Source organism: Mus musculus, chromosome 8, assembly GCF_000001635.26.
Source record: "Mus musculus strain C57BL/6J chromosome 8, GRCm38.p6 C57BL/6J".
NCBI lineage: Eukaryota > Metazoa > Chordata > Mammalia > Rodentia > Muridae > Mus > Mus musculus.
Window position 1 is genome coordinate 94,902,262 of NC_000074.6, and position 17,870 is coordinate 94,920,131.

The window sequence follows — 17,870 nt, forward strand, 5'->3', positions numbered from 1 at the left end:
AGAGAATTTCACATCTCCTGTGAGTGAATTTCCACCAGGTTCCTAATCCTGCTGCAATCAGCTCCCCACCCTGCTGGCAAATCCTCCTGCCCATGGTAGGCCTCCAGGGAGAGTAACAAAGTTTTGCATTTACAAAATCGATGATTATTATTATTACTAGTGTGTGTGCACCTGTGGAGGACAGAGGCCTTTACACGGAGTTCATTCTCTCGGTCCACCTTAACTCGGGCTCTGAGGATCAAACCCAGGTTGTCGGGCTTGCATTCCAAGTGTTTTTACCCAGTGAGCTACAGAACACTAACTTCCAGATGGGAAACCTGAGGCTCAGAGAAGGTGAGGGATGTCCCTGCGGTTGCACAGTCAGTCAAAGGTAGAGCAGAGATTTGAACCTACGGACTGAAGTCTCTTCCTATCCAGATAAGAAGGGTACCACATTTCCTTGTTTCCGGACAGACTGGACACCAGACCCCTCAGCTGAACTGGTACTCAGTCATTCCCTCAACCATCTTGGACTCTGGTTCAATGTTAGGTGCAGGATGATGCTCACCCCCACCCCACCCCCACCCCTGCCTCCTTCCCCAGTCTCCTACACTTTCAGAACTCTGCCTTGAGAGCTTCAAGTCCATTTATTACAAAAGTCTGAGTTCATGTTCATGGTATCTTACTATGAATAGCCCCTTCCAGACCACCAAGCCTCCCTCACCATGTTCCATCTCTGCACGAAGTCTTGTGCAGGTGGGGTCTTAAGATCTGGGTGCTGGGCTGTCAGTTGGGTCCAAGCAACCCTGGGCATATATACAATATACATATCCAACAGGCTCCCCCTTCACAGGGGTGTGATAGGTGAAACTCCCGCTTTCCTGGGAGAGAAGGAAGTGGTTTGAAGCAGGGGGGTGGAACCCAAGTGCGTACAGACAGCGAAAGATGGCTGTCAGGGTTTGAGAGGATGCTCCGCTGGGCATCTGTGCTTTGGGGTCGGTCCTCTTCCACCCTGGATGTCCTAGGCCACCTGGATTTGCAGGTCCTCATCCTCATCCAGGTCGCTGGCTCCGTCTCCGGCTTCCTCGGTGCCAAATCGGGTACTACGAATCTTCCCAAAAAGGGGTGCGTTTTGCTGCTGCCTGCGGAGCCTGAGGGGGTGGGGTGGGGTGACAGGTCAGAACAGGAATCATAGTGCTTCTGAGCTGCAATGTACTCTGAGGTACCCGTGCTCAGATGGGGAAACACTATGGTCAGTCACCTCAATTTACGTACGAGGAGCATGAGGGAGTTAAATGACTTTCCCAGTGTCGCTCAGACAGGAGTCAGTGGGGATTGGGCTCTGAGCTACAGTCCCAGTTCTGGTGTAGACTGCAGACTCAGAACTGACTGAGATGGGTCTGATTCCTCATACGGATGCGAGATATCAAGAAATAGAGCGCTGAGCACACTACGTTCTAGTGTCTGCTCAGACAGACCTTGCCCGTTTGAGGAGGGGCGGGGGGGGGGGGTGGAGGAAACACACTGCCTCCAATAAGGCAGTAGCTCCGAGCATCTTACTGGAAGGCATGAATTATTAACGCGGCAGGGAGGGGTGGGAGTGCGGCTCCATTACTGCACGGTGATTTAGTGCCCTGTCCCGGAACATTAAAGCAAGAAAAGTTACAAACTAAAATGAGGCAGCAATCCTGGGTGGCCCTGCCCGCCCCCAACAGAGGTGCTGGCGAGGCTGAGCAGAGCCAGGCTGCCCATTTTGGGAGTTTATGGCTCCCCAGGAATGTGGCTGAGACTTCTGGAAAGCCCCAGGCTTAGTGAGTGGCCTGCTGAGGGGGAGGGGGCGATTGACTGCAAGGGTTGGACCTTGCGGAGCTGGGCATCCAATAATCCTGACTCAGGTCCAGGTCCGTGTCTGGGCCCTGTATAAATTTCAGATGTCACTTAAGCTATGGGGAAACTGAGACCCTATAGATTATACCACACGACCATGAGGCCTGGCTCCAAAGCCCATCCTAAACACAAGCTCTCAGCACACAGCAGCACTAAGTAGATGCTCAATAAACCCATTGCTGATAACCACGAGATCCCACCAGTACATCCCCAGTCAAGTGCAAATGATGTCCCGGCTTCTGTTGGTTTAGGTGCCTTTTAAAGATTCAATAAACTCTCTCCACTTTCACAGTGACTGATCTCCATTTTACAGATGGGGGAGCTGACCCAGAAGTATTCAGTGACCTAAGGTCACTCAGCCTTTCCACCTACCCAAAAAATCTGGCTGCAGGCCCCAGGTCCCTCCCCGCACAGGTTAGAAGGCAGGTATGGGTGTAGCCACGCTGGCCCCGTGGCCCTTGGGGCTTCCCAGTTATGACTGTGCGGGGCTCTGCCTGAGTGCTTTGCCATGACCAGGTCATCTTGGAAGTGGAAAGTGTGTGGAGAAGACAGGATTTAGAGCTGGGACAGTGGGACAGGGAGAGGAGAGGTGGCAGTGGGGCAGGTACAGGAGAGGTGGCAGTGCACCATGAAGGAGGATCTAAGCGCCTCTCAGGGGCTGAGGGTTCCAGCCATAACCAAGGGATTTGGCCCGTCACTATGCTATTTCCAACCCTTCAACTTTTCATATTCCTGTTGTCCCTGGGGTTACCCATCCCCAAGACCGGGGAAGATGGTTCTGTTTCTTGCCAAGGACTCCCAACATTCACTAGCCCTCTCCAGAGCCTGGCCTCCTTGGCAGGTGGCCCAGAGCCTCCCTCCTTGGCAGCCCTCCACATACTCACACCACCGCTAGCCCGCCCGCCCAACCGAAGGAGACAATTCCAGAGCCCACAGCTGAGCTGTCTTCCTGCAGCCACTCCCCTCCAGCTTCCTGGCCCTGGCCCTTCCTGTTTGGAGGGGACAGGATTCTCGCCCCAAGAGCTCTTCCTTCTTGTTCTTCCCCTCCGGCTCTCCTGAGGGTTCTGGCCCTTGCCCCGTGTGTGCCTTTAGGATCCCTCCTCTCCCCCAGCAGAGCATCCTTGCCTACCTGGACTGCAGGTGTTCCAGCTGCACCTGTAGGTTCTCGCTCTGTTCTGTCTGCTCGTCCAGGGACCGTTGCAGCTTCCGTGCCTGGTTGTGGGCCTCGTCCAGCTGGGGTGAGCAGGACAGAGGACATGAGGAATGGCTCGGGCCTGGCTCAGCCACTTCCCCTGTTCTGTTCTGGAACCGCGTCTGATCCCACTCCTGCGCTTGAAGCCTTGCCTTGGGACCACTTCCATTCTGATATCCATCCTTGCAGGCCACCAGCCTCCAAATCTACCCAGCATGCAGCAATCAACCCAGAACCCACCCAAATGCCCGGCCACATAGCCTTTCACCCATACTCACCTGCTTCTCATCAGATGCCCTTCCTCCTGTCCACTGACCCACCCAGTCACCAATTTGTGTGTGTACCCGTCATCCACTAGACACCTGCCGCTCTACCTCATTCATCCACTCCGCTCTCCATCCATCTGTCCATCTAGTCCTCTGTGCATGGGGGAGTCCTCCTGCCTTCTAACCATTTACACCACCACTCACCTCCCTGGCTCATTCACTCAGCTCATCCACTTTCCTTTCTCTCCAGCTGCCCTCACTTCCTGTCTCAGGTGCCAGGGCCCCAGCATACAGGAACACAGGTGGGGGTGAATGGCCTGTCCCTCTCAGGCCTATTCATATTTACCTCATCCTCTGCCTGGGCCAGCTCTTTCTTGAGCTCTTCCACCCGCAGCCGCAGCTTCTTGACCTCCGTCTCGTGCTGCTCCACGCGCCGATTGGCGTGTGCCAGCTCGGCCACCTTCTCTTGAAACTGCTTCTTGAGTTTGCCGTGCACGTGCTTCAGATCTGCCAGTTCCTGCAGGGGTGGGGAGGCTCAGGCCATCAGGCCACATGCTCACTCACCCATGGGGCCTCATGTCTCCTCTGAAGGGATGTCCCACTTGCTGGGACGTTCTGAGCTCCAAGGCTTACTGATCAATCGGGAGCTGGCAGTGCCACCTCGTGAGGTGGGTGTGTGACTCAGTGGCTTTATCTGCGTGTGGAACTGTAATGAGCCAGGAGGGTGTCCAGTGGACTGTGGAACTTCAGGTCAGGGTTTGGGGGAGCAGTGAAGTCTACAGTCTTAGTGACAAGCATGTGGCATGAAACTTCTGGCTCTGGGGATGAGCTAGACAGAGGAGTGTGGCACGGGAGAAGAGCAGAGGTCAAAAGCAGAGGGACAGCCAGGAAAAGAGAGGGCTGCCCTACTCTGGGGTGTCTCATTTCCTACTGAAGGGCTCATTGGTCCTGTCCAGTCCATCTACTCCAGCAGGGTCCATTGTCTGGCATCCCTGGTAGCCTTGGGAACTGCAATGGCCTCCCATCCTCTGTCCTACTACAGCCTGCCACCTGGCAGCTTCCCGCTTCACCCCTGCTGGCTGCTCTCACACTGCAGCCATGGATCCTGTTTCGTCTGCCTGGGCCCCCTTGTCACCCCTACCCAGACAGAGTCCTCATTTCTTCTGGGACTCCCCTGTTCTCGCTCTACCCTCTGGAAGGTCAGTTTACCACCAGTTAACTTCTGCTTCTCCAGCAGACCTCAGCTCAAAGTTGCTGTCCCCCACTGACCCCTACCCCCACCCCCAAGGGAAACCTTTTCAGGATCAGGCCTGACCATGTGATGGAGACAGCACTTTTGTTCCTTTAAACCATCATTCGTGAAACAGGTAGACACACCTGTCTGCTCATTGCTGCCAGGATCGCACAGTAGGTGTTCAGCATACAGAGCTACTATAATTATCAACTGCTTTATCTTATAGGAGTTTAGTCAATGCAGTTGCAGGTTGAGTATCTTTTATCTGAAGTGCCTAGGCTCAAGTATTTTGATTAATAATAATAATAATAATAATAATAATAATAATAATAATAATAATAATAAAAAGAGTCTCATGTAGCCTAGGCTGACATTGAATTCTCTCTGTAGCCAAGGATGACTTTGAACTTGTGATCCTCCTGCCTCTACCTCCCGAGCACTGGGACTATAGGTGTGAGACATCACACTATGTTATAGGATGCTGGGGATGGGACCCGGGGCTCTGTGCATGATTGGCAGGTACCCTACCAAACTTTATCTTCAGCCTAGATTCCACAGTTTTTTTGGACTTTTGGGGGGTATTCACACATACATCATGAGGTCTCTTGGGGACAGGCCCTGGGTCTAAACATAGAATCCACTAGTTGAATGCATATGTCACCAGGGCTTGAGGGCAATTTTCTTCAGCATCTTTTCTGCCCTCACATTTTGATTGGTACCGACCACATGTAGGTGTGAAATTTTCTGCTCTTTTAAGGCATTGAGTGGATGCTCAAAGTCGGGGGGGGGGGGTTGAAAGCATTTTGGATGTTTGGTTTGGGGGGGATCAGAGGCTCAGCCTATACTGTGTGGTCATTCACATGCAGGCCATACAGTAGTGTGCTGACTAGCCCACCTTGTTCTTCTCGAAAAGAGCAGCCTGGCTGGCCCTCAGGTCACAGTCCAGGGCACTGGCATTCTGCCGCCGTCTGCGGGCCAGAGCCTCCTCCAGGTCTCCAACCTGTGCGCGCAGCTTCTTGTTCTCCCGTTCCAGGCCCAGCTTCTCTGTCTCCAGCCGCTCTCTGCGGCCCCACTCGGCCGCATTCTCTGCCTGGAGCCTTTCCATCTGCAGCAGCAAGGGAGGTAGTGAGACTCCAGGGGGGTTGGGGTGGGGTGGGGGGAACAGGAGTGGAGAGACAAGCTAGATGCACCCCCCCCTCCTGAAGCCAAAAATGGCACCAGGAAGCAGATCCAGCTGCAGCAGCTATAATTATGCCGGGCTTTTATTTTTTTCACGGTGTGCAGGATGTGGGGGCGCTTCTGGGTTTTGTGTGGGAAAGGGGGTGCCTCCTGCAGGCTAGGCCCCTGGGGTGTGGACGGGCCCCCTCACAGCACAGCTGGGACTTTTATCCTTTTCCTACGGACTGCTTGATCAAACCCCTGAGCACTGCCCCTCCATCCTGCCCACCACTGACCTCACCCCTCAGCTCAGCCATCTTGCGATCCATGCTAGAGCGTGCGCCCAGCTCATCCTCCAGGTCTTCCGACATGCGGCCCAACTCATCCTGGTGCGTCTCCTTTAGGATGCTGAGCTGCAAGGACATCAGCCAGCCTGGTCATGAGAACCACCGGGATAGATCCCAGAGGCCGTACTAGAGGTGAGCACCAGCCAAGGCAATGAAGGACTTTTCAGAGTAGGCTCCTCTGAGAGTTCTTGGTGCCTCGAGATAGCACCCAACTCCTATGCTCTCACAAAGCCCTGCAACATCTTGCTCCCGTGTGCTACTCCCATTCACCTGGCCTCTTCCCACTGCCCACAAGACTGCACACCCAGAGGGCAGAGAGCTTGTCTGTCTGCCTTCCCCATGGCTCTCAACACCAGTGTGTATGCACAGACATCAGAACCGCTGTGGGCACTTCTCCCAAGCTGCTGGTCCACGCAAGTACACAGTGGGCATCTAAGACAATACTGTGGATGGAAGCCAGGCACAAGAGCATTTTCTGCGCAGATGCACATTGGCTCTCTGTTAGTGTCCTTCTGGCAACTACAGTTGGCAGTCTGAATAATGTGGGGCCAGGTTCCCAGATCCCCAAAAGAAGGGAGATTCAAGTAGGTAGGCAGGGGTTCTGGGACTCTTTATGAACTTGAAGAGATTCCCAGGTGTGGGCAAATTTCCAATGCAAGTCTCTGGTCTTTGACCTCCATGAACCCAGAGGATCCAGCAAGGCTTTCCCAGGATGGCTGCGCCCCCTGGTGGACATACTCAATCTGTACAAGAGGGAGACGAAGTAGCCTGCTTTGAGCACCTCATGGCTGAGATGGGACCGTGAGGTTGCATTTTCTTTTGACTGCCAAGAGGCTTCAGTTTCACTGGACACACACTAAATGTCACATCTGACACTTCCGTTCTGATCACAAACCCTCTGAAATGTAGCCTCTTGATCCTCCCTCTGACAGGATTCTCCAGCCATACTACCTCCTCTGTGTCCAGCACACACCAGTTGTCTGCCTACTTCAGGACTGCTGCTGTGAGCCACCAAATGCCCTATATGCTCAAAAATGGCTCCATTTGGCTCCTTTAGGTCTTGATTCAAACAAGGTCATGTAGGGAGTGGAGGAGGGATGCTGAGTCAGGGTGTCCAAACTGGCCTTGAACTCAAGGCAATCCTCCAGTCTCTGCCTCCTAAGGGCTGGGATTCCAGGTGTGTCCCACCAGACCCGGCTCATATGTCATCTTATAGAGGCCCTCCTTGGCCTCCATCCCATCTCATGCTCTTTTGATGCCTTCACAGCCCTGGGCTGTGCTACCATTAACCACCTGTCCTGGTACTCGGAACTACTATGGCTGAGTGTGTGAATTCTATCCTAACTTGACCCCTAGGTTGGAAGCCCCCAGCGTGCAGCCACCCCCACCAGAATGTCCCAGCCCCACACCCAGCCTTACTTGTTTGAGCATCTCCTGCTTGGTCTTGCTCAACTCCTCGTATTTGATCTTCCATTGGCTAAGCTCCCCCTCCAGCTTCTCGATGTTTTTGCTCAGAGCCAGCTTATCCCTGGGGAGTGGGGATAGGCAAGCACAAAGACGTTATTAGACTTCTTTTGTTTTGACTTCATATTTCAGGGAATATGTTAGCTTGACTTTGCTGTTGTTTAAACAATAGACTGTGTTCTCCCATGTTCTGTGGCTAGAAGTCTGAGATGAGGCGTGGGCAGGGGATGTGGTCAGGAAGAACCTATGTCATCCTCTGCCTAGCTTCTGCTGGCTACCTGGTCCCTTCGGCTTTCCTTAGCCAAAGATGTGATACCCACAGAAGTATTAGTCCAACTGTCGTCAGAGGTATGCTTTCTTCCTTCTTCCCTTTCCTCCCCTGTCCCATGGAACCAGGACTTGATCCATGATAGGCAAGCACTCTACCATTGAGCAAATCCCCTCTTGCGTAGTCCTTATATGATTTTTTTAAAAAGTAAAATCACACATGTGAACCAAGTATATCATCTATACACTCATTTCCTAGACACCAGAGCTGTAGAATATTCACGAACATCATCAGGTCAGACCCTCTAATCGCCCTCCCCAAAGCCCATGATGACCTCCATGTTCTAAATCCATCCGTCAACTAAGTCTCAGTCTAGCCACCCACTCTCCTGTGAAACAGTCTCTCTTAGCTCCTTTGCACTGCAAATGGCTCCCCTTCCTCTTCACTGCCCACTTCCTCTGCCAGCCTCTGAGCTTGACAGAACCAGGACCCCACCCCATAACCTTCTCCTTGCCCATCCACACCACTGAGTCTTACATTTCTATTGTTCATGACCCCTGCCTTTGCACCTCTCATCCAGACTCCTCCGGACCTCCAGACCTACCCGTTCACAAACTGTTACTTTGCTGAGCCAAACACAACTCCTCTAACCCTAAACTTCCTAACCAATCTCCATTCCTGCTTTTTCTGAGCCTGCTACCCTCTCTACCACCAGAAGTAAGCTGGAGGTCACCGTAGGCTACACACGGTCAGCATGGGTTCATGTACTGAGGCCCTATTTTAAAAACAAAAGGATGGGGAACTGAGAGATGGCTCAGAGGTAAAAGTACTTGCTGCCCTTACAATAGACCTAGGGTTGGTTCCTGGCATCCAAAATGGCAGTTTATAAACATCTGTAATTCCAGTTCCAGGGGATCCAATACCCTCCTCTTCCAATACCCATGGGCGCCAGACACACACACGGTATACACATACACATATAGACACAAACATACACTCACAGACAGAAGGATGGGCAGACAGATAACATACGCACGCACACATCACACACATAATATTTAAAAATCTTTACTAAAAAATGAAAAAGAATGTAGTGGGTTCACTGTTCTAAAATCTTAGATTGTGGGGTTTGGGATTTAGCTCAATGGTAGATAGAGCACTTCCCTAGTAAGCACATGTCCTGGGTTCAGTCCTGTAGTGGGAGGCTGCAGGGGGGAGGGGAGAAAAATGACCAAAAAGACCAAAACAAAAATCCACCCTGAGGGAAGTAAAACCTGAGATTGTGCCTCAACGGCTTTCATGTGTTATCACTTAGGATTCTGGGGGTGCCAGGCTCCAGCCCCTCACCCAACCCCACCGCCCATAACTCACTCTCGCTCCTTGAGGAGCACTTTCTGGGACTCATCTAGCCGTAGGCGCAGAGCAGTCAACTTGGAGGCATCCTCTTCTGTACTGGCTGTGTCCTCCCAGGGCAGGCGGTTGCGATCCTGGCGTCCTGAGCTGACCCGAGGGCCCCCTGCTGCTACACTGCAGGCATCCCAGCAGCCCTCAGGCTCCTCTGGTCTGCTCTTCAGCAGGCTCTCTACCAGGTCCAGCTCCTGTGGGGACCAAGGTAAGGGACTGCCTGGTCCAGGGCCTTGCTCTGGCCTCCATCCTCATGGCTAGCTGAGGCCCTGCTCTGGAAGGAGCTTGCTAAGTGACCTGAGGCAGGTGATAACAGTGCCTCCTGGCCCTGGTTTTGTCTTTGGCATTTCATTTTATTCTCCTCTGGGCCTCCGCCTTCACATCCTGGAAGAACATTGCCAGCTACCAGGGTTTCCTGTTTCCTGGAACATTCCCCGGGAAGGCCCCCATCACCCCAAGTATGCAAACACTGGGTGCAATGGTTGCAACTAGTGAGGCAAGAATTCCCACCAAGGCTCAGGATTCCGATTCAGGGGCAAACCTGGGCACAGGGAGGCTGGTGGCTCTGAGAACTTGTGAAGGACTGACCTCCTATTCCCCTGACCTCAGATGGTCCTGTGGTGCACTCTGGCTGCCACCTGGGACAGATGGGAATGACAGAAAGGAAGGGTCACACCTGAGCTGGCATGTAAACTCAGACTGTAGACCTGGGGCTCTAAACTGTCCCTGGGGACTCTGGGGCTGTGATGACTACCAAACAAGAGGGCAAAGAGAACACGAGGCCCTGGTAGCTAGGTTAGAAAAATGTCTCCAAATACTAGGTCATAGGGAGAGGGTTAGGTCAGAGAGGAGGGGAGCAGCTAAGAGAACCATTGCTGGGGTCTGGTCTTCTGGGGACCAAAGCTGGGTCTTTGCCTCTGTGGCCCGCCCTTGGGATTCTGTCATTCTGACCAACTATAGTGTTAGCATTCACCACCAGGGTACAAACCCAGCTGCCGGAGGAACCAACACAGAGCTCAGTTCTGAACCTCCCTGTGTCTCAGGGTCTGCTGTAGGAGATAATGTGACTGTAGACCCTGAATGATGGGGACAGCTACCGCCACTGCCCAGGCTCAGCAGGCCCCCAGCCTCCGGGCTTCTGCAATGACGGTAGATTATGGATTCTGGCACTTCCTGCAGCTAATCTGTATGCCTCCTCTCAGTCCCAGCTTAACTAACTTTTTGTTTTGTTTTGTTTTGTTTAGACAGTTTTTCTGCCACCCCTCCCAAAGGCTCCCAAAGAGACCACATCCCTTCAGGATGAAAGAATGAGGAGTCAGCTCTATCACTAATCTAAGCCAAGTTCAAGGATCTCTCCTGTGCTTATTATGGAAGATTCTTTGATTTTGATGACTTCTAAATGGGGAGGAGGGACGGCTAGAACTTGGGAATCTCCAAAGCAAGGTGACCTTTACCTGCTCCAGATCCCCACCACCACCACCATTAAGTGGACGTAGGGCTGACCAGCACCGCACTGGAAACCAGATCCTTACTAGCTCTTGTCACTGCTCCCTCCCATCTGGGCCCCTGTGCAACACTGGCCCGAATGCCAGCCTTCTTCCAAGTCGTGTAGTAGGGCGCACCTGGCTGCCAGGCGGCCTTTCCGCCCCGATGTCGCGCACCGGCTCCTGCTCGCGTTCGGGCTCCGGACCGTCGTGAGTCTTGTCGGCCGCACTGTGCACTCCCCGCAGCCGGGCCAGCTCGCGGCCGCGCGCCTCGCACTCGCCCTGAGCCTCCTGGCGCTCACGGCGCGCGCCCGCCAACTCCTTGGTGAGCGTATCCAGGCGCTGGCGCAGCTGGCGCACCTCTTCCCGCGCACGGTTGCGCTCGGCGCGCACCTTGCTCCACTTCTCGCGCCAGTTCGCCGTGCAGTCCGACCACCAGCGCATTGTTTTCTCCATCTGCAAGGCTCGCGCGCGCGCCTCCTCCAGCTCCCGCAGCCGCAGCTCCTCGCGGCTCTCCCAGTCGCCGTCGGCCAGCAGAGCGGGAGCAGTCAAGGGTAGTGAGGGTGGCGGTCCTGGTGACGGGGTGCCGCTAGGCGGCGTGGGTGGCAGCGAGTCGGCCGGGCCCATGCGCTCCGGGGACGGGCTGCCCAGGATGGTGAGCAGGCTGCTCTTGGACAGCTGCGGAGACTCAGCCAGCCGCGGGCTCGGACCGTGGCTCATAGTGAGGCTGGGCTGGCCTTGGGTGCGAACTTGGGGCTAGGCTCAAGGACGGCGCGTAGGACAGAGATCTAACATGATCTCACTGCGTGTGATGGACGCCTCGATCCACTGCTCTCTAGGATACTCTGGGGTGCCTCTTCAGACCTGCGGAAGAACAGGACCATTACTGGGCTGTGCCCACCACCGACAGTCACCCGAATCAGCCCTGTGTGTGCTCAGGGGATGAAGAGGGCAGTACTGGCAGAAGCAGGGGGAGGTGTGCTCCAGGGTGGCCCCTAAGTCCAGTAGAGACCTTCAGCCCTGGCTCCAATGCCCCTCATACTCTCAAGGCTGCTTGTTGTGCCACTGGGCCTTTCTGGGCTTCTGCCTCTCCACCTGTACATCGGGGACCTGGCAAGGAAGCCCAGGATTCCTTCATCAGGGTGTGCTTCAGATTCACCTGGACCCTCGCTTAATTAACAATTAACAGTTCTATGGGCCAGGATGTTTGGCAGGGACGCAGCAGAGACTCTACATTTCAGAAGTCCATATGAGTATTCAAGTAACATCAGCGAGACTTCAAGTCTCTCGGGCTCCCCTTCGGGCAAAGCCACCAACAAGCCCTCTACCACTGAGCCCAAATCAACCACCCTCATTACTTACAGTACCATACATATCTCAACCCCAAAGATGCTTGTGTAGACAGTCACCAGCCAGCCACACAGACCCCGGCTCTAGTTCCTAACAGGCAATGTGCCTGTCCTCTCTGACTCAGAGTCTCGGCCCGTGTGATGACTTGGTAGCCTTGGCGCCCACAAGCATCTAGACATTTCTGCACACACAGACACATCTGGGAACATACACGCCATCTCATCCACACAAAACAGGGATAAATGACACAGTCAGAGATGGACCTATAGGCACCATGTGGTTATACAAATAGATAGATATACTTGCACCAGCACACGGATGGGCCCCTAAACATACACTCTTAAGAGAACTCTGAACACACACACATACACACACGCACACACACATATGCACATACTCCTCCTTCCCCATGTTCCTGGCCCAGTTCCATCAAAACAGACCTAAGAGAAGCAGTACTAGCATCTGCAGGGGAGAGGAGAGGGGTGGGGATTGGCAGGAAGCCCAAGTACCAGTCCTGAGGGCAGGCCTTTCCACAGCCCCACAGAAGTGTGACAGCGGGTGCTGTTGCCATATCCACTGGCTTGGAGCTGCCAGGCCTGGCAAAGGGCTCTGCTCGACTTAGAGAAGACTCCAACTGGCTCCTTTGAGAAAGGCCAAGCCCATGAAACAGGAGCAGGGCAGACATTATCCAGGCCCCTAATAGCTTCCAGGTTGGGGCCTCCAAAGGCAGCCCTGGCCAGTCTGGGTTGCGGAGGGGGTGGGGGAGGCCAGGAAGGCTGTGAACACCCTCTGCTTTTCTCCTTATGCCTGGGACAGGTATGCACACGCATAGAGGGGGAGGTGAGGCGCATCCACCCCTCCCCCACAAGCACACCTGTGCAGACCCCAGTGCAGCTGGCCTCTGCCTAACAACACCCCCTCACCCCCATTCCCACCCTACTCACATAACAGCCTTGGAAACACTCAAGTAGCTTCAGTAACCCGGGTACACATGCCTCATGCTATAGATAGGCAGACAGGGCCCAGCTGCCGGTCACTTGCCCCTTCCTGCCCAGGTTCAGTGCCTTCTTTGTTTGATGACATTATAGGGGGTGGGCTCCCGATTTATCACAATGCTGCCACTGCACTCCAAGCTCGGGGGGGGGGAGCAGCCCCCACATACCCAGAGGGTTCCTTTCTGTCTTCATCCTTCCTAAAGTCAGGCAGCCCATCCTCCTGACTCAGGTGCCACTACTAGGAGGAAATGCCCTAGATGCCCTGTCCCATCCCACAGCCAGCCATACCTGGCCAGTGGCCTCTCTTATAGCACAGCCTCCCACTCAATGAGACATGTGTGCCACTTATATCTTGCGTATAGTACTTGCTTAAAGTTGGCTGGAGGGATGGAGGATGGAGAGCTGTACCCTTGTGTCTGAGCTGAGCTGCAGGTCTCAGAGCTCCTGAACTCCAGCTGTCATTCCCCGTTCTCAGAAACAAGGATGTTTTGACTGGACACTCATTTCAGGCCACAGATTCAGTGCTGCCCGTAGGAAGTGACCAACGTCGTCTTTTGTTCACAGACTCATTGGGAACGTCTCCCTTTCCTTCTACATCTGTAAACTCCTACACACCCTGCAAGATGGACCTGCAACATCTCCTCGCTTGAGAAGAACTTTCCTAACCTCTGAATACTTCGTGCTAGTTTCCCTAAAACACCAGCACCTCCTCCTTTGGGGGTGGCAGTTCACCACCTGTGGGTCACGACCCCTTTGAGGGGGGGTGTCACAAATCAGACATCCTGCAAATCAGATATTTACATTATGATTCATAACAGCAGCAAAACTGGCTATAAAGTAACAAAAATAATTTTCTGGCTGGGGGGGGGGGGTGGTCACCAAAGCATGAGGAAGTGAATTAAAGGGTTGAGGCATTAGTGAGGTTGTGAACCTCTCCTTTAGGAAGTGTGCATTCTAAAAAGCTCTCAAAGGCTTCTTGATTTTGTTAGCTATTTGAACAGGGCTGAACAATGTGCTGTCTGAATGTGTCCTGAGCCTATGGGAGATGGATAAAGCTCCTATTAGGGGGACCTCTTGTGACCAGACAGAGTTTGGGAGAGCGGTGTCATCCTAAAAATCAGAAGTTGGTTTTCAGCCAGGCGCTAATACAGGTAGGTGTCTAAGCCCATCTGTGGCCAAGGTCAGAGTCCGGTGTCTGAGCTCTTGCCAGAGGAACTCTCTGATGGGGAGAGGGAGGAGATATTCAACATTGTATTCTGCCCTCGAGGTTCGGTTGGTTTTCTCAGAAGCCACTGCAAGGAATGAGAAACACTAAGCCCTGGATGGGGACCAGCTGAGGGAATGGGGAACCCAAGACCTCCACAGCTCAGAATTCTCCCGTATCTTCTTAGAATCTTTCAGGTGGACTCTGGGGTAAGCCCAGGGCCACAGGCCTAGCTGTGGGTAGGGATTAGAGCCCAGCAGGAAACCACAAGGGGACTGCCTGATTGGATAAGTGCAGGGCCCAAGGCTGGTCAGCCCGCAGACTGTGGGCTGTCTGTCCCTCTGACCATGGATACTGAGAGAGCCCAGCTTACAGCTGCTGGACCTCCAGGAAAGAAACGGAGGGGTGGGGAAGGGAGGAGAGCAGGGTTTCTATGCTAGAACAGAGCTTGTGGCTGGGTCATGCGTGACTACCTGAAGAGCACCATGCCCCTGGAAGCGCTTACTAGGGAGATCTTCAGATACTAGGCCCGCCAAACAAACATGACTTGGAAGAGTGGAAGCTTTCACCTACTCCAGCCCCAGGACTCTTAGCAACTCTTGGCATCGCACATTCGTATAGAACAGACATTAACCCTAGCGTTGCTATTACACACCGTGTGGTATGTGCAGGTTCCTGGCCTTTCTGAGCATCAGTTTTCCTATGTATTGAGAGGCACCAACAAGATTTCTAATTCCTCCAGCAGGTGGGTAAGACTCTGCCAATAAGAACTCATCGTACTCCTACAACAGCTCAGTAATCCGGGCCGAATAAGGGACATTCACTTACGCAAACTGAAGTCCCGGGATGAGGAAGAGTGCTACCCCTCGGCACAACCAGGGCAGTGGGCTGCTGAAGCCCTTCCCTTCTCTTAGCATCAAGCCCTTGCCCCACTTGCCCGCATTCCTTCCCGAAATTAAGTTTTCAGCTTTCCAGGGCCCAGTCCCTACTTGGTAGCCCCTTCGCGGGCCACCAGCCCCGCTCCCCCTAGCGGCTGGAGGGGGTGCGGGGGTCCGGTCCTGCAAGACGCGGTCCCGCCCACCCCACCGCTTGGTTTCCATTGGTAGCGCAACGGGTCTGGGCGTAAAGCCGTGCTCCGATTGGCCAGTGCCACCCGTCCGTCCGGCACTCGCCATGGTGACCACGTTGGGTCCCCCGGGAGAGTTCCACATTCCGCCCCCGCCTGCCATCCCCCCCCCTCCTGGCCCTGCCGGCATTCCACGGGCGCCCCCTCCCCCACTGTCCCGCCACGGGACCCGGCTTCCACGGGGATGGAGACGGGCCGGGGGACTCTAAGTGGGACTAAAAAGTTGGACTCAAGTTTGGGGTGCGGCGGGCGCCGCCCCGGCTCCTGTCCCTCGCTGCAAAGTTCTTCCCTCGCGTGAGCGGCTCCGAGACCGCAGCGAGTACCCTGTCGCGATGACCTCCCGCCCCGCCGTCCCCACTCACCTCGGGCCGGGGCTGGGATTCCGGACGTCCGAACTGCTGCTCTGGGTGGAGCGGGCGCGGGGCTGGCTGCGGCGGCCGTCGGGAGGCCGGGGGAGGGCCGCCAAGTCTCCTCCTCCTGCCAGGGGAGGGGAAGGGGAGCGGGCGGGGGCCCCTCGTGGGGCGCGGTTTGCTGCGGGTTGGGGCCAGGCAGCCGGACCCCCCTGGCCCGCCCAAGCATGGGGTCGCCCAGGCAGGATCCGCGTCCTCGGCTTTCCCGCCAACCACGGTCTAGGTGATCCAGGACAGGAGTGGGCACCATGACCCACGAGGAGCTTCACTTTGGTTAACTGCATTACTTCCAGTGCTAGCGCTGACACCGACTGGACTTGGGCCAGAGTCCATGTCCTCACTGGGCCTCGGTTTCCCTTTTTTGTACAAAGCGACTTCAGGCCTATAAAGGAGAGTGATGGGACCTACTCCCACTGTGGAGATTTTCCCTCTGGTGTGCGATGGTGCTTGGCAGAACCCTCTGACCTTCTTGTACACACCCATTAGGCTCAGGCTCTCTCTCTCTCTCTCTCTCTCTCTCTCTCTCTCTCTCTCTCTCTCTCTTTGGGATAGGGTGTCTGTAGTCTTGTCAGGGAAGAAGAAGGTCAAGATGGTATCTCCCCTTCACATCCTGCTTCGAGGTTGGTCTGTCTTGCCGACAGGACCAAAAGTCACAAAAACGCGTGGGCAGCTAAGCTGGGTTAGGTTATTGTCCAGAAAAGATAAAGATTATGAAGATAAACGAATCACATACTTCTTGGTTAAGAGTGTTTTAATTCTAATCATGGTCACGAGCATAGTGGTTTGTGAAGAGTGAATCACATACTGAATGTTGAAGGTTTTTTTCCCCCCTTACGGAGTTGAGCTATTATTGGTTTGCTGTAAGAGATTGTTTTGTTTTACCAAAATACCGGGGCTAGCTGGATATGGTGGTGCACCCCTTTAATCCCAACACTTGGGGCCTCTAATCCCAGCATTAGGGAGGCAGAGACAGAGGCAGGCAGATGTCTGCCTCACAGGAGTTTGAGGCCAGTCTGGTCTATCTACATAGTGAATTCCAGGAGAACCAGAGCTAGTAGAAAACCCCTGATTTACAAAAATAAATAAACCAAACAAACAAACAAACTAGGGCTTCTTCAAAAACAAGGATCCTTTGACCTTCCCCCCTTTAAGGGGATCCTGTGTGTATTTGGTGGCCTCCAAGGTCAGAAGAGGGGCTCAGATCCCTTGAGACTAAAGTTACTGATAGCTATGAGCTACCATGTAGGTGCTGGGAACTAAACTGGGGCCCTTTGAAATAGCATTAAGTACTCTTAACCACTGAGCCACTTCTTCAGATCTCCCCCCCACCCCCAGCCCCCCACTGAGTATTCTGAGAACTCAGTACATCTTTTTGATGTCATACACTTCCCCCACATCCTTCTCTGTGGTCTTCAGCTGTCTTCTCTGCCCCACCCCCACCAACTTTGTGAAGTCCCACAGATTTTGCAAGTTTTATAGTTTCACTTGCCCCTTCATGTGCTGGGCAGGTAGTGAGTGGTGCTTGCTTGGCAGCTGTTATAATCAGCAGAAGACCAGTTTGGGTGGGAATGCTTGCACTTTGGTTAGCATCTACAGATCACTAGCCTGCAGACCCTCCATTGGCTGTCCTCTACATCATGTACAGGGGGAATGTGTGAGATACACATATTGAGAACTCATGACAAGACAAAAAGAAAAAACAGACTTCCTTCTAGACCTGGGGAAATGAAAGTTTAGATTGGCTTTTGACTCGAATGGGATCTCACAGCAGTGAGATGTCCCAGGGAGAAGGGATGTCCTGGCAGTGACAGCTCTGAACCAAGATCTCAGAGCTCTTTCTCTAGTGTTGGGAGCTGGTAAAGGGTGGGAAAGTGATGGAGGTCCGGCTTATGGTATAGTTAGCCTTTGACTGGACTTCATTGCAACTGAGCCCTCTCTCTTTGGAGAGGAAGTAGTGTGTGTGTGTGTGTGTGTGTGTGTGTGTGTGTGTGTGTGTGTTTTGCATAGGGTGGATGAGATGAGGGGAGCCACTCACTCTTGGAACTCAGTACATGCTGGCCATATAGGCTAGATGGCTCTCTTAAGTTACCTAGCTGTGCAGC

At 53.9% G+C, this 17,870-nt stretch overlaps 1 protein-coding gene across 2 annotated transcripts; it reads right to left on the bottom strand.

Annotated features, from left to right (window-relative positions):
• Window positions 1-607: 607 nt before the first annotated feature.
• Ccdc102a (coiled-coil domain containing 102A) lies at window positions 608-15,837 on the bottom strand. 2 transcript variants are annotated; one of them, NM_001033533.3, is made up of 9 exons: window positions 15,721-15,837; window positions 10,822-11,547; window positions 9,167-9,393; window positions 7,483-7,591; window positions 6,013-6,129; window positions 5,454-5,663; window positions 3,671-3,841; window positions 2,996-3,099; window positions 608-1,130 (listed from the first exon to the last, which is right to left on the bottom strand). In NM_001033533.3, exons 2-9 carry the CDS (start codon window positions 11,401-11,403, stop codon window positions 1,001-1,003), a joined length of 1,650 nt encoding a protein of 549 aa, NP_001028705.2. In that variant the 5' UTR covers window positions 11,404-11,547; window positions 15,721-15,837; the 3' UTR covers window positions 608-1,000. The 2 variants fall into 2 exon arrangements, with proteins under 2 accessions (NP_001028705.2, XP_011246656.1); XM_011248354.3 differs by lacking the exon at window positions 15,721-15,837 and adding an exon at window positions 15,061-15,259.
• Between the last annotated feature and the right edge of the window lie 2,033 nt (window positions 15,838-17,870).